The sequence below is a fragment of the Vulpes vulpes genome, chromosome 4, assembly GCF_048418805.1.
Source record: "Vulpes vulpes isolate BD-2025 chromosome 4, VulVul3, whole genome shotgun sequence".
In the NCBI taxonomy this organism is placed as follows: domain Eukaryota; kingdom Metazoa; phylum Chordata; class Mammalia; order Carnivora; family Canidae; genus Vulpes; species Vulpes vulpes.
In genome coordinates this window covers 32,556,788-32,572,205 of record NC_132783.1, presented here as the reverse complement: position 1 = coordinate 32,572,205, position 15,418 = coordinate 32,556,788, and the positions used below count along the sequence as shown (strand labels likewise).

The following is a 15,418-nucleotide window of genomic DNA, read 5'->3' as shown; positions in this document are numbered from 1 at the left end:
GTTATATATGTGTGTATATATATATATACATACATACACACATATACATTAGGGCAAGTATTAAGCTTATAAAGTATATTTGTTTTATTTTATTCTATTTTTTACAGAATGGCTATACTCCTTTACATATTGCTGCCAAGAAGAATCAAATGCAGATAGCTTCCACACTCCTGAACTATGGAGCAGAGACTAACATTGTAACAAAACAGGGAGTGACCCCACTCCACCTGGCCTCACAGGAGGGGCACACAGATATGGTCACCTTACTTCTGGATAAGGGAGCCAATATCCACATGTCAACTAAGGTATTGTTTTTAGCCAAGGGTCTCTTAGATTCATGTAAGCAGAAACCAATCAAAGAAAACTTGGAACAAAATGAGGGGATGTATTAAAAGGAAACAGAGATGACTTATAGAATTCAAGGACAATAACAGTTGAGTCTTATGAGGAAAAGACCACAAGGAAGCAAGAAGCAGGCTCTTTGCCTGTATGGCTGCATTTTTGAATCTTGACTTTTCCCTGCAAGTCAGTTTTATTTACCTCTCTCTGCAGATCTATTTTCTCTGTTTCTCTGTGTGTATGACCAAAGTGGTGACCCTATAGCTCCCAAGAGTTAATATCACTGCAGTTCAAGCAGTGAGTCCAGATTGCCATAGTACCTGCTGGTCTTAATTCCAAATTTCAGACGGAGAAATGGAGAGTGAGAGAGAGATACAGAGAGAGAGTTGACAGTTCATCTGGGCTCTGGCTCAAACAACTGCTTCTAAGCTATTGGTCCATGGCCACTACCCAAGCCATTCTCAAGCCCAACTGAGCATCAGAGCCACCTGGGGGGCTTGGGGAAGGGGGCATGCAGGGAACTCAGTAAAATATATATTTCTGAGCCAACTTTAGCTTAGCTTGGGTGGTTGTGGTGGTGGCAGCCAGTGAAGCAGTGTTTTTAATAAAGAACCTCAGTTGTTTAGCCTTTGTGGGCAAGCATATTAACTATAATAGAGTAAGAGCCAGGGGAAAAGACATTATTCAAATATGAAAATATTTTGATTTTTACAAGTACATGTCTGTCTATACATCTCCTGCTTTCTCTACATATATATCTGTAACTGTACCTACCCACCTATCTATTTAATGTTTATCTATCTTACACTTATACATATGCCACTGGAGTCAGCTTCTGAGAAACTAAAAATTGAGGCCTATATTTAGAAATTAGCTCATCATTTAGATCTTTTACTGCTTTTTTAACACAAGATACAGGTTTAGTGAAAATTAAGTTTCTTAGGATTTTCCACAAATATGCAAGTACTATGTTTTCTGCATCTCACTGTTGAACTAATTAGTGCTTTTGGAAACTCAGTTGTAAATTGGTTTTAATAATGTTTATCGATAAGTTATGGAGCATTATGTCCTTTAGAAATAGCTATGAAAAAGACAAGTTGTCTTGAATGCCCTTAGAGTCCTATTCTGTGTCTTTTTATCACTCAGAAGTATTCCAGTAAACCCGTTGTCCTTATAAACTTTTTTGTTTTCTATCAAAAATTCTCATAGATCCTTTTTTATAAGGATAGTGAGAGCTAATTATAGAGTTATTCCTCCAAAAGATATTTTCATTTTAACAGAAATGAACATGATGAAGCCTTATGGTGAAATTCAGTGTATCAGTTATCCTTAAAGTCTGGGGGCATGGATTTCCTTGTGGCCATTGAAATCATGCCATTCAAGTGGTCATTTACCCTACTAGGGATATTTTCACTATAAGACCAATGGTGGAGTATTTCATTTAGCATCAATATATATATGAAGGGGCAGATAGTGTTTATTGTACATTAAAATATATATTCATTTGAAAATAAATACAAGAAGTCCATAAATAAAGGAAAATTTTGAGTAGAATGAAATTCTAGACCTTTCATGAAACTGATCATGCAATGCTTCTGATAGTGTTATTTTTAATTTATTTTTGTATCTGGAAGCACTTAACTATGTCCTCTTGATGGTATTCTTCTAAACATATTACTTCCTTTGAGAGGGTTTTAGTAGTCAGTCAGCAAATATTTAATGAGTATTTTTGACTTGCATGCTCCGCAGTGAAGAAATATATTCAATTTTTAACCACAAAGTAATTATATTATCTTTATAACAATGATTTCAATATTAGATTTGGGTGCTGTCCTAAATAAAGGTATGATATATTTGTCACTAGAGTAAAACTGTAATAAATATGCTCAGATATATTTGAATAATGGTATAATATATACGATCTATCTATAAAAATATAACCTTGCCTTTTTGTCGGTATTATAATGCAACTGTAAAATTATTGCAAGTAAAAAACAAAACTGATACTAAGTTTTCCCATTGCTTTTGAAAAGTACATATGTTCTTTTTCTATTCAAGACCAACTGAAATCAATAATTTCATATTCTCCAAATGTTTATTTCTCAGTAAGAACTAAAATATAGAAATGATATTACATTTCTTATCCATTGCCATGTAATAAAATCCAGTTGTAGAGTCCACTAGTGCATCTTAGGAAATAATTTTTTTTAAAAGAACTCTTTCAACATCTTCTATTTTCTTGATTTATTGGAGAAGTTTTCATAATTTGATTTAGGTATGCAAATTTATCATAATAAATTGTAGAGGATTTTCATACTGGTTGTTAGTTTGCAATCTTATATTGTAGAAAATCCATTCTGCAGATAGTGTAGAAAACAGCATACATGTTTGACATGCCATTAAAAATGTCTTCGATATATTTGATGGTCATTTCCTTTAACAGTCACTTCCATAACATTTTTAAAAGACCAATTGTCTGCATAAAGAGAAATATTTTTACGTTTGCTATTTTCACATGAAGAAAATGAAAATAAGAAAGAATCTTCTGTTTTGTCCCAATATCCATATTGTTTATACTTTAGGACTAGATAGTATTTGTTTAGAAGTGAGGCATGTTAATGCGAAAGGGTGTACCTTCCATCTTATCCTAATGGTTTATGAAATAGAGCTGAGCTCAGCTGGAACTTTAAGGATGAAAAAGCCCCAGGCTCTCAATTAAAAAAAACCTTCTCTTTTTAGTTGGAGAATGTTTTTCCCTCTGTACATATCACTTTGTTTTTTTTAAAGATCAGAGGACTTGTCCATTTCTAGGAGTACCCTCTGGCTAGAGATCATGAATTTTGAAAAACCTAGCTCAACTGTCTCAACCTAACTTGACTGTGTAAAAGCAGAACTGCAAAGCCATGGTTGGGGGGTGCTGGTGGGATCTAATTGGACATGAATTGGGACAGTGTGGGGAGAGGGTGTTGCTCATAAGTCAGCTCACTCATTGTACAGCCGCAGGATTTACAGGAAGGGATGAATATACTAAGTATTTGAGCAATAGCAGAGAGAGAAACACAGGGTATAAATACACTGTTAGCTAGAATATAGGGCAGAAACTTTTGTTCACTGATATATTCAAAAACCTAGAATACTTCTGGCATATGAAAGGTACTCAGAAAACACCTGTTAAATACACAAATGATTTAGGTTTTAAAGATACTCTTTTAATTTCAGTTTTGTTTGATGGAAGCTACTTGCACATGTAATGAGGCTGCCAGATTGTGGTAGTGACTGAATAAACCACTCTTTCCCTCTCCTTTCTCTATGCTTTCATCTTGTATTAATGCTTAACTATATTTTAATTGCATATACAATTAGTCAGAATATTTACTTGAGGTATAACTGCCAAACATCTTACATAAAACTGGTGAATTTATGGTGCTATATATAAATGATGGGGTTGCTTTTTATTTAGCATTTAGGAGAACCCCCCCAAATAATATACTATCCTCAACTACTACAGAAAACTATTCTGAACTCATTTCCTGTAACTCTACAATTTTTTACCTTGATATGATACTTTATTGATGAAAATATAGATTTTTGCTATGGTTATAAAGCAGAAGTAGTAGTTGGTTAATTATTTAAGGGAATAAATAGATTCAGCAGAAGGCACAGATGGATTTGTGTTTGGAAGCTTATTAGCTGAGTTATTTTAAAGTCTCACATCATAATAGAAGGACCCAAATAAAGAAAATGTAATGTGTTGAAAGAGTTGATTAAGAGAGAATATGAGAGAATATGTCTTACAAAGACATATTAACTGGGAGAGTTTGTTTTAAATATCAAAAGTTGCAAGTTCTCGGGAAAGACTATGAATTGTCCTGGGTTTTTTCAAGACATGACATTATAGATGATGAAACATATTTTTTTTTCATTTGTACATTTTTTTTTCAAGTGTACCTATTTGCTTCCATTCCTTCTATAGAGTGGACTCACATCTTTACACCTTGCAGCCCAGGAAGATAAAGTGAATGTTGCTGACATTCTTACTAAGCATGGGGCTGACCAGGATGCTCACACGAAGGTAAAAAGTGAATCACTTAAAAAAAAAAAAAAAAAAAAAGTGAATCACTTTCAATATTGTGACAGGTTCTGACTTGGATGACTCCCAGTAGCCCCCATTCAGGTCATCACAAGTCCAAGCACCCTTCCTCAAAAGCCCATTCTGCATTATGATTCTCTTTTACTCACAAATCTATCATGGTTCTCCATTTTGGCTTGAATCAAGTCCAAATGGAGATCATGATATCAGGACCCTTTATAAAAGGATTCTAATTTTGCTGACTTAAGCCAACCTCTCTCTCTCTTATTGCTCTGCCAATCCAGATGACTTGCTCTTTTCTTCCTCTACTGGCTTGCCTCCAGCCCTTGTTCTTGAAATGGCTTTTCCTTCTCTATGCCATTAAAATTTTCAAGCCCACCTAAGCTACATTTTCTTGCATCTCCTCCAGATCTTCCCATTTGTGTCTCTCTCTCTTAGCCTCTATCAGATCAAGTCACACACATGTCTGATTTCCTTTGCTGGTGTTAAGTTTCTTGCGCTCTTTGATCAACTTCTGTCCATATCTGTATCCACAGGAAATGTAAATAATCTGCTTAGTAATATTTATACAATGGAATAGAATTTTGACCCTTCATATATTGATATTCTAACCAATACCTATCCTTCTGAGTATTAACCACTAGAGTATATATGTATTTATTTATATATTTATGTATTTATTATAGCTTGGTTACACTCCTTTAATTGTGGCCTGTCACTATGGAAATGTGAAAATGGTCAACTTTCTTCTGAAGCAGGGTGCAAATGTCAACGCAAAAACCAAGGTAAATAAAATACTTGTACTCATTTTCATTTTCTATAAACAAAATGGTTTCAACTATATGGATACTTCACTAGTTCACCCTAGCTACAAATGTATTTTTTTTCTTTTCAGTTCTTCTAAAGTGATTTTGAATAAGCAATATAATTTTGTACAATTGTTTAGGACTTTTCATTCTCATAACCTTTGTCAGCCACATACTACTTTTATTGTAGAGCTAAAGTAGCTCATATCCAGTTAACAGTTTACTACAGAATACAATAAAAACCTGCTAGATATGGGCAGCCTGGGTGGCTCAGTGGTTTAGTGCGGCCTTCAGCCCAGGGCATGATCCTGGAGACCCGGGTTCGAGTCCCATGTTGCGCTCCCTGCGTGGAGCCTGCTTCTCCCTCTGCCTGTGTCTCTGCCTCTTGCGCGCGCTCTCTCTCTCTCTCATGAATAAATAAATACAATCTTTAAAAAAAAAAAAGAAGTCTGCTAGAAAGAACATTTTGATGTTCTGGCCAATTCTTTATCTTGTTTTAATGCCTTGGACCCTCTTCCAGAAAACCTCCTCCATCCACATGAGGAAATACAGACAGGCACCCTAGACTGTGTGCCTTTCATTATTTTTAAATATTTATTTAGTTAAGAGAGAGAGAGAGAAGGCATAAGAGGGGAGAGGAAGAAGCAGACTCCCCTCTGAGCAGGGAGCCCCATGCAGGGCTCAATGCCAGGACCCTGGGATCATGACCCAAGCCAAAGGCAGATGCCCAACTGGCTGAACCACCCACATGCCCCTGTGCCTTTCATTTGTAAAAATATTTTTTAGGACTTTATTTATTTAGAGAGAGGGAGAGAGAGCAAGTGAGAGAGAGAAAGAGCATGCATGTGAATGTGGAGAGGGGTAGAGGGAGAGAGATCTCCAGCAGGCTCCCTCATGAGTCAGAACCTGATGCGGCACTTGATCCCAGAACCTTGAGATCATGACCCAAGCTGAAATCAAGAGTCTGGTACTCAACTGACTGAGCCACCCAAACACCCCTCTCATTTTTAAAAATTTTAAACTAATATTCATTAAGTACATGCTAGGAGTCACATATACATTATATATGACTTTACATATATTAAATCATTTAATCCTTAAATTAACCTCAGAGTCAGAGGCTATTACCATCTATATTTTCCATAGTGAATTTAAATAGCTCATCTAAATTCACAGAGTATTAGTTGGAGGAATTAGACTTCAAACCCTGACTTCCTCGGGTCCAATGCTCTTAACTGTTAAAATAAACTGCTCTAACTTCCAAATTGCTACAGGTCATTAACATCAACTCACTATACCTAAAATCTCATCAGTTATCATTCACTCTCCTACCTGACATTTATTCCATGCTATCAAATCCTGTTGCTTCCCTCTTCTGAGGAGTTCTCTGATCTAGTCATCCTTTTCCATGTTTTGAGCCTCTATGATGGGACCTACTGTAATGTAAGTTCCCAGATGACCACCTCATAACTTCCCTATAACTAAACTATTAGTGCTTTACTTTCTCCCAATTATGTATTTTCCTGTTTTACTCATGGTCTCTCCCTCTCCTCAGATGCTCTTTTTACTTATTTAAATCTTATCTATCCTTAAACTACAACCATTATAATGCTTTCTCAAACTACTTGAACATTTTGATTCCTAAGTCCTATGAATAACAGTAATGCTTCCTTTTTAAATGTACCTGTGAAACATTTTTTATCATGAGTACATACTTCTAAATCTCTTTGTGTTTTTATTGGTGATACATTATAAAAGATGCAGTATGTTCTAATCACCACCTCTTGACCTCTGAGGAAAGGATCCCTCTGTCTAAATATGGAGGAGATAGCTGAATACAGGATACCCAATGTCATATAACATTTAAATCCATTTTCTTTCACTTAAATAAGGTTTTTAAGCCTGTGATACCTTTCACTCATTTCTCCTAACTCCCCTCCCCCTGCCTCTAACAACCTCTATCTGCCTCAATCTGTTTTCTGTATCTAGGAGTTCAGATTTTGTTTTGTTTAAATTCTACACGTAGGTAGGATCATGCAGTATTTGTCTTTCTCTAACTTATCTCATTTAGCATGATAATCTCCAGGTCCATGCATGTTGTCCCAAATGTCAAGATTCCATTCCTTTTTATGGCTGAATAATGTTACAGTGTGTATGCGTACGTGTGTGTATGCAGTTTTATTTATTTCTTCATTCATTCATCCATTGATGGGCATTTAGGTTGCTGCATATCTTGGCTATTATAAATAATGCTACAATGAACATGAGAGTGTATATATATCTTTGAGTTTTTTTTTTCTTGATAAATACTCAGAAGTGGGATTGCTGGACCATATGGTATTTCTATTTTTAATTTTTTGAAGAGCCTCCATACTGTTTTCCATAGTGGCTGCATCAGTTTTCTTTGCATCCCTACCATTTCCACCAACCCTGTTACATTTGAAATATCACATGGTAATGCTTAGTGAGGCAATGATGTGTAAGTTGTGGGTTAGACGTTGTCAGGGATAATGCAGCACTGACTTGATCCCAAATGTTTTTTCCCAGTGGCAAGAGAAGGGTCCTATTCAGCAAAGTAAGGTTGGATGTAACACCACACTTCAGTGCACTCAAATTGTTTCAAGGGAAAGAGAAATGAATAATATATAGCTATTGTTACTATGCAGGATATAATTTGCAGCTCCAGATTCCTTGGTCCAAAGAAATGTATAATTACATGTTTGTTAATTTTTTTAAGTTTATATATCAGAAATTCTTTTTTTTTAAAGATTTTATTTATTTATTTTATTAGAGACAGAGACACAGGCAGAGGGAGAAGCAGCCTCCACACAGGGAGCCTGACATGGGACTCGATCCTGTGTCTCCAGGATCACACCCTGGGCTGAAGGCGGTGCTAAACCGCTAAGCCTCCAGGGCTGCCCTATGTCAGAAATTCTTAATGGAACTTTGAGTGGGCTCAACTAAACTAGTGTGAGCACACTGAAGAGTTTTCAGAGTCATCATTCAAAATGCTAATAATTAGAAACATAAGAAGTTTTGGAAGTCAGTCTTTTTATATTGTTAAAGCAGAAACAAAATCATGTCTGTACATAAGTATATTTACAAGAGAAGTAAAAATAGTTAGTTTTAAAATTATTAACAATACTATTGACGTTCAAGATTCAAAACTTCTAATATGACTCTAGCAAGAATAGCTGCTGCCTAGGTTCTGAGCAATCATTGAGTTCTTGTGAAATTGTACTTTGAGATTATTTAAAAGGTCTACTATGAATTTTCAGACATCAGCACCAAACATCATTTTTTGCTGAGTCAGATCACACATAAGCTTATAGGAAAGACATTTTTGTTGGAATCCAGGTCTTCTCCTGAAAGGAATAAATGCAATGAGACTTTGGAGGAACATGAAAACAGTTACCGTATTTTTTTGTTAAATGTGTGATTGTTGAAATAATATTCACAAGACACATATTGTCTAGATAGTATCATTTATCTACCTGGGGTTTGATATGCATTCAAATAGACATTTGATTGAGAGAAACTTTTCAGGTTTTTTTTTTTTTTTTTAAGTGAACTCTGTAGAGTTTACTTGCCTTTGGAAGTAAACATATCTTCTGATAGGTCTTCTGGGGGGTGGGGCTGATAAATAAATCGAAAGACATTATTTAATAAACACTTTAGAATTTCTTTTCCACAAAGAATGGCATTTTTGGCATAGGATTTGTGTTTCTGCCTCATATCTCATGTAACTATGGTTACTAAAATTGTTTTGTTATGAAAATGTAAGCATATGTATTGCCTTTAGTCCTCAAACATTCATGGTCTGGTGTAAAAATCTAAAGAAGTGAACTTCTTTTATGGGACTGTTTAAAACTAAAAAGAAAGCCTATGAACATTGGCTTGAGGTAAACTTACAAAAGTTTAGAACTTCAGCATATAAAAGGAAATTTTCTTTATAAAATATACTGCAAAGATCATGGAGCTCTTCAATGAGAAAGAAAAAAAGCAAAATAGTGATTGTTAGGGTTTTCATACAACTTAGATAAATCAAGGAAAAGTTTCATGGACAACACATATAATCCTTCAATGGACTTGAAATCTTGGCTATTCCCATTTTGTAAATGAGGAAATGGAGGGTTGGGGGCTGTTTAGGAATATGCTAGAAGTTGGTAGACTGGGTCTAGAGCGCCTAGCAGAATGGGCTTAAGACCATGGATAAGCTGCAACCAAATGTTCATGTAAAAGTTTTTAAGCTGCTCCAGACTTCCCTAACAAATATACTCATGCACCAGAGGCTATAGGTAAAGGTTAAATTAAATCAGGCTGGGGAGATATTTTCCTGGTCATGGTGTCTACTGAGGACTCCGTAAAATGTGAGCTCTTGGGAGCAAGAATGTTACTCTTGGCATTATTACTTTACATAAGCAGAGTGTCTCCTACTTAACACATAGCCTGAGGTTAGTAAATGCTTGCTGAATGAATTAACTTGGCTGATATGGAAGAGGTGAAATAAATTTGGTTGGTAGAATATTTGTAAACACAATGGAGAAGAATTTTCAGGGAAAATGGTATCACTTACTTTATGCTTCTCAAATGTCCATGGATTACCTCATTTGAGAGCAGAGTCCTGCATTGGCAATAAGTTTCTCTGAGTCCCTGTAATTGGCTTCTATTTCCATTGGTGATGCCAATGGAGGGATATATAGCAAACATGGCAGACCTGATGATGTTCCAGACTGATGGACATGCAGACTGATAGACTCTCACACATATAGGGACATCCCCATGGATGGAAAAGCCACAGTGAAAGTATAGAAGGAATCATGTAGCTAGCACCTTGTATATATAGACAGGCATCTTTTGTAGACAGAAGTAACAAAAATACATGTTGGTCATGAGGAAGTAGTGACACAAGATAAAAGGGACATATACCGCTAAAAGTGTATGGTATGAATGGGCTACTCAGAACTTAGACCCCAGACAATGGATACAATTTTATCAGGGTGAGACAGCTAGATAATTTAAGCATGATACCCATTGGCTATCATGATCTACACAGGTTATGAACCTAGAATGACTGCAAAATTAGTTACTGAACTGTTATTTTCCATTTAATCATCTCTGAATCGGGAAGAAAACATTTATTCAACCATGTATTCATTCACTCAGTCACTCATGATTTATGAGACACCTACTGTGTACCAAGCACCCTTATTTTTAGGATGTTAATAAAGATTAAAGACAAATCCAAGGTTTGGTATCTGGAGCCAATAAACGTTAAATTAATGATAGATATTAATGTTTTGTTAATGCTTCCAAGGATTCCAGTGCATTTGATTAATGTCAACAGGCAGCCAACCTGTACCATACCTGCCACCCACTAGAGTTCTAAGCAAGTCTTGCTACCTCAGTAGCAATTCCTCACAAATCATGGATTACAGAGCTTTCATATGTGTGGAAGTTTAGACCAACATGTTAAAAGAATCGTTTTTAGGGACGCCTGAGTGGCTCAGCGGTTGAGCATCTGCCTTTGGCTCAGGGTGTGATCCCAGGATCTGGGGACAAGTCCCATAACAGACTCCTAGTGGGAAGCCTGCTTCTCCCTCTGCCTGTGTCTCTGCCCTTCTCTCTTTCTGGGTCTCTCATGAATAAATAAATAAAATCTTTTTTTAAAAATCTCATTTTTAAAGTCATTTTTAGTTGCAAGTGGGCCAGTCATCATCCAATGAAATCTCCCATTCTCCAAATGTGCTTTTTTGACCAAAGCTGCTCTCTGAAAAGAATGTAAGATTAAATTTACTTCCATTGATTTAGAAAGCCCTAAAGCTGGTGCAAAGGTTATTAGACAAGTCCTGACAAACAAGCAAATTTATTGACAACACTAAATCTGTATGATCATCTGCAGCTTCCCATTAAAAACGTCTTACTTTCTTTTTCCCTAGCGAAGAAATCACATCACTGTGATAACGCTCTTCTGTCATAAATCTCTCAGCATACCCATTTTCAATGCTAATTAGTTGAGATATATTAATAGCTATAGCTTGGAGTTTGTTAGTTTTTCTAGTTCATAAGCTGTTTTAGTTGTTTTTTTTTTCTCTCTTTGTTTCGCAGACCATAAGGTGAGAGGGAGGGTTTGTTGTTGAGAAATGGGCTGGTGTTGGGGGGGGGGTGGGGGGGTGGGGAGATACTGAGCTCCAAATAAACAGCATCCTTGACGGGTTTGTTGTAACGTAAGACTAAGCAATTCAGCATGAAGGCTAACCTGGTTTCCCTCCTCCCGCTGCAAACCTGCGCTCGGTCCGTGGCCACCGTCACCCCCAGAACGGCTACACGCCTCTGCACCAGGCCGCGCAGCAGGGCCACACGCACATCATCAACGTCCTGCTGCAGCACGGGGCCAAGCCCAACGCCACCACCGCGGTAAGACCCGCGCCCGCCCCCTCCCCGCCCCGCCCCGCCCCGCCCCTCTGGAAAGCCCGGGGTTTCTGGAAAGCCTTTCCAGAAATCAGCGTGACTTCTCCGGGGCGGGGGAGCCGTGGGCCTGACTCGGCCGCCTGTCCCGGGAGAGCGGGGCCCCGCGCCGAGGCTGCTGGAACGTGCTGGGCTCGCAGCTGCTGCTCAGATGTGCGCGCGAGTCCCCCCTCCCCGCCTTGCCGGGCCTTCTTAAGGGAGCCCGGGGGGTGGGGGGGCAGCGAGGCTCTTCGCGAGGTGGAGCCATTGAAATGTAAACTAAGCGGTGCAATTAAACGAACCGGGATCCCCGGGGGCTGGCGCTGCAGCCCGAGTTGCTGGCTAGTGTTACTGTGTTGCACCCTGAGCGCCTGCACAGCTGTAGCTAAACCTGTTACTGAGCGACCCGCGGTGACATCCTAACCTGCGGCGCTCGGCCTGACCTCGGAGGAGGAGCAACAGTACTCGGTACTGGCTGAGAATTTTTGGAGGCATCGTCCTCCGTTCAAGAGGTACTTTCCCAAGCAGGGTGCAGTATCCGCAGAGACGTCTGACCACCTTAGGGTTAAAGCGTCAAGTGCTTCTTATTAGAAGAGCAGACAGATGCAGCTTGTTGTGTTACCATGGTGACCTGGGCTATAGTCTAAAGAAGTTACAAAGGGAGTCAGATGTAATGGTAAAAACTAGTGATTTTTCCTAAGCTGTGCCTTGTTTTGGACGGAAATGCTGGCTCATGCGGAGCAGCCGGTGAGCTCATTGGCTGGGGCGCAGTCCTCCCTCTCTCTCCTCACTCTTTCTCTCTCTCACTCTCTGTAGAATGGCAACACTGCCTTGGCGATTGCTAAGCGTCTGGGCTACATCTCCGTGGTCGACACCCTGAAGGTTGTGACGGAAGAGGTGACCACCACCACCACGGTGAGTAGAAGGGACTGATGGGCTTTGGTTCCATTGTCTTCGCTCTCAAGCCACATACTTTTTCACTTAGGAAATGTGTTGAGCTTTTGGTTTTGAACTTACTCTGGTGGATAACTTGCTTCTGGTACAACTAGAAGCATGTAGATGCAGATGCACTTACACAACCAACACTGGGGTTTTAGCCGCCTTTAGTTAACACAAATCCATATAAAATGTGAGCGTAACTGTAAAATATTTAGTTCCTTTTTCTCCGACTGCCTTTTTTGGGGGGTGGGGATGGGCGGGTTGCTGCTCTGCACTTTCACTGTAGTTGGGTGTGACACCTACTGCTGGCACAGTGGTAGGACGCTCAGCAAACTTCTGATCTTAGCCTCTGGAAAGACCCTGATCCTCCTGATACTGTGCTGATGACTGGGTCAGATTCATTCCCTTGAGAACAGTTCATCCTTACATTCTTCTTATTTCTGATTATTATTTTTTGTTGAAAAAGGAAATTGGTTGTACTTAGTAGGTAAACTGTATCTGTATCACAGAGCATAGGGTCTAAAATTTTTTATTTGCGCTGGCTTGAATATGTCTGCTGACTCTTTGGGAGGAGCAGTGATCATCAATGGCCTTTGCCAGAGAAACTCTAGGAGAGTGAAGACTATGGGAATAATGAATCCTAAGGCTCTTTCTTATACTGTTCAGTTGAAGCAAAGCTTAAAGGAGGCCTCCTAATGGGGAGACTCACAGCTGAAAGTGGAAGTTCTGTTTCTCTCTGTACTTATTTATTGACTTTTTTCTTAAGCATGAACTCTCGGAACAACAGCTCTTTCTCTTTTTAAAATAGAAAAATAGAGTGACAGTAGAACATTAGATGTTGTTTAGAGACAATAAGATCACAAATCAACATAAAAAATCTGAATGGGGCTCTAGTAAATGCCTTAAGTTAGAAATGATGCATATAGAGTTTTAGAGCACTTGTTTCTTTTGATAGATATATGGAAAAAGAAAGGAATTTTACTCTTCAGACTGACACCAAGTCTGTGTTGACATTGAGGTAGATGGAATACAGTTGTTCTGATGTGAATTTTTTAATAGGGTGGAGTATGATTTATTAATGAACCATGAGACGCAGCCTGAATTTAGATGGGAGATCTTAAAAACTTTGGCTAGTACACCACAATATTTTTTAAAGATTTAAGGTATAGCTTCAATAAATTATATAGGAGGAAAAAAAAAGTCTTGTTACTACCTGTCACTATACTTCTGAGTTGCTATATATGGCTGAATCTTAATTGTTTTTTCTTACTATATGATTTTTTATACCAGAAAAATCTGCATATTAGGGACCTATACATATGTGTCTTTATTTGGCATCTTTGAAAAAATGTGCATATCACAGATAAGTGAAGCCTGTAGTGGCAAGATTGGCCAAGCACATCTGTTCTTAGAAGTCATGTTTTCTGTAAACTTTATTAGCTTTTCCGTTCTCTGGTTATCATGTGCATACTTTTTTGTCAAATGACCGCTAGATGGCAGGCTTGTGTCTTTTCTGCTACTTGACCTGCTTTTCTTCCATTCATTTCATTAACTAATTTATTCCTTCAATATATATTGGATATAAAATATGCTGAGCTCTGTGCTGAGTGCTGAAGAATCATCAGTGGTAAAAACATTACCCCCTGCCCCCAGAAGCTGTTTAATGGCAGTGGAGAATGAGACGTCTGTTTTTTAAGAAATTCTTTAACATCAACAACACTATGTAATTTACATGTTCAGTTTCAAAGAGATTTCAGGCTGGTAAATATGACTTAGAGTGAATGTCTTTAACTATATAGATCTATATTTGAAAAGAGAAGCAATCAGCTTGCTAAATACCATGACTAAACGAGTTCATATACCTTTCAGAAATTAGAGATAATGTTGTACCTCTGCGACATCTAGCTTTAGTGGAATACAAAAACCACTTTTAGAGCTCCCTGTGAGCTTTTCTTCTGTTCTGGTAACTATTATTCTCTACCCTGCCCAACCGAGCATTTCCCCAATAAAAACCACTATACTTAGAAACCAAGTTTCTAGGTAAGGAGTCAACAAATGAATATAAAACATAATGGCATGTTTGCTTTTAGTTGGATAAGAAGTCATTGTCCGCACTAACTAAATGAGTACCTCCTTTGTCTAAATGGGTAATTGTATTGGTACCATGTTTTGATGCTGCCAAATTTTTACTTTCTGCCTCTCTTAGAATTGTGACTTTTATTGTTTGGTGAAATTGAATTTGGGGTTAAGGATTGAAAATATGAATTTATTACTGTCCATTATGTGAACCTTCTTACTTTCTCTCTCTGGGAAGAGATTTTTATTCATACTTTTTTTCACATAATGATGTTATTAATGGTATTAAAATGAATATTTAGTGATTACAAATGTGGCAGGCATTGAGAGTAGATCTAGGATTCAAATTTAGCTTGTCACATTCTAAAGTCCTGTTCTTAACCACTCTAATGTAACTGATCTTGGCTTTACAAAAAGTGGCTTAATATGAATTTTGTGAAAGAGGTACTTTCACCTAGTTTTCTATTAAAAACAACCTTCTTAAATAGTGCTTTTTGTTGATTTTCATGGAGGCATCATACGCAATATTATTTTCTAAAGAGAATTTGGAACTGCTCACTGGTGATAGGTCAGTATAGCACACTAGACAATTTAATAATTATGTAAAATTAATAAAATTAAATTCAGTTTAATGTTATTACCATTTAAGTGTAATAGTTAAATTACAGTTAACTAACGTACAAATTTCACATCATTGGATTCATATGCTGTGACATTTGAG

General features: G+C 37.7%; 1 protein-coding gene across 50 annotated transcripts in view; it reads left to right on the top strand.

The window, feature by feature from the left end:
• The window catches only part of ANK2 (ankyrin 2), a 543,251-nt gene that overhangs the window by 446,779 nt on the left and 81,054 nt on the right, over positions 1–15,418 (top strand). For all 50 annotated transcript variants that reach the window (XM_072755468.1, XM_072755436.1, XM_072755431.1 and 47 more), the window contains 5 exons: positions 108–305; positions 4,313–4,411; positions 5,116–5,214; positions 11,554–11,652; positions 12,499–12,597. In XM_072755468.1, coding sequence (XP_072611569.1) covers positions 108–305; positions 4,313–4,411; positions 5,116–5,214; positions 11,554–11,652; positions 12,499–12,597 — 594 coding nt within the window. The remainder of the gene's footprint in view (positions 1–107; positions 306–4,312; positions 4,412–5,115; positions 5,215–11,553; positions 11,653–12,498; positions 12,598–15,418) is intronic.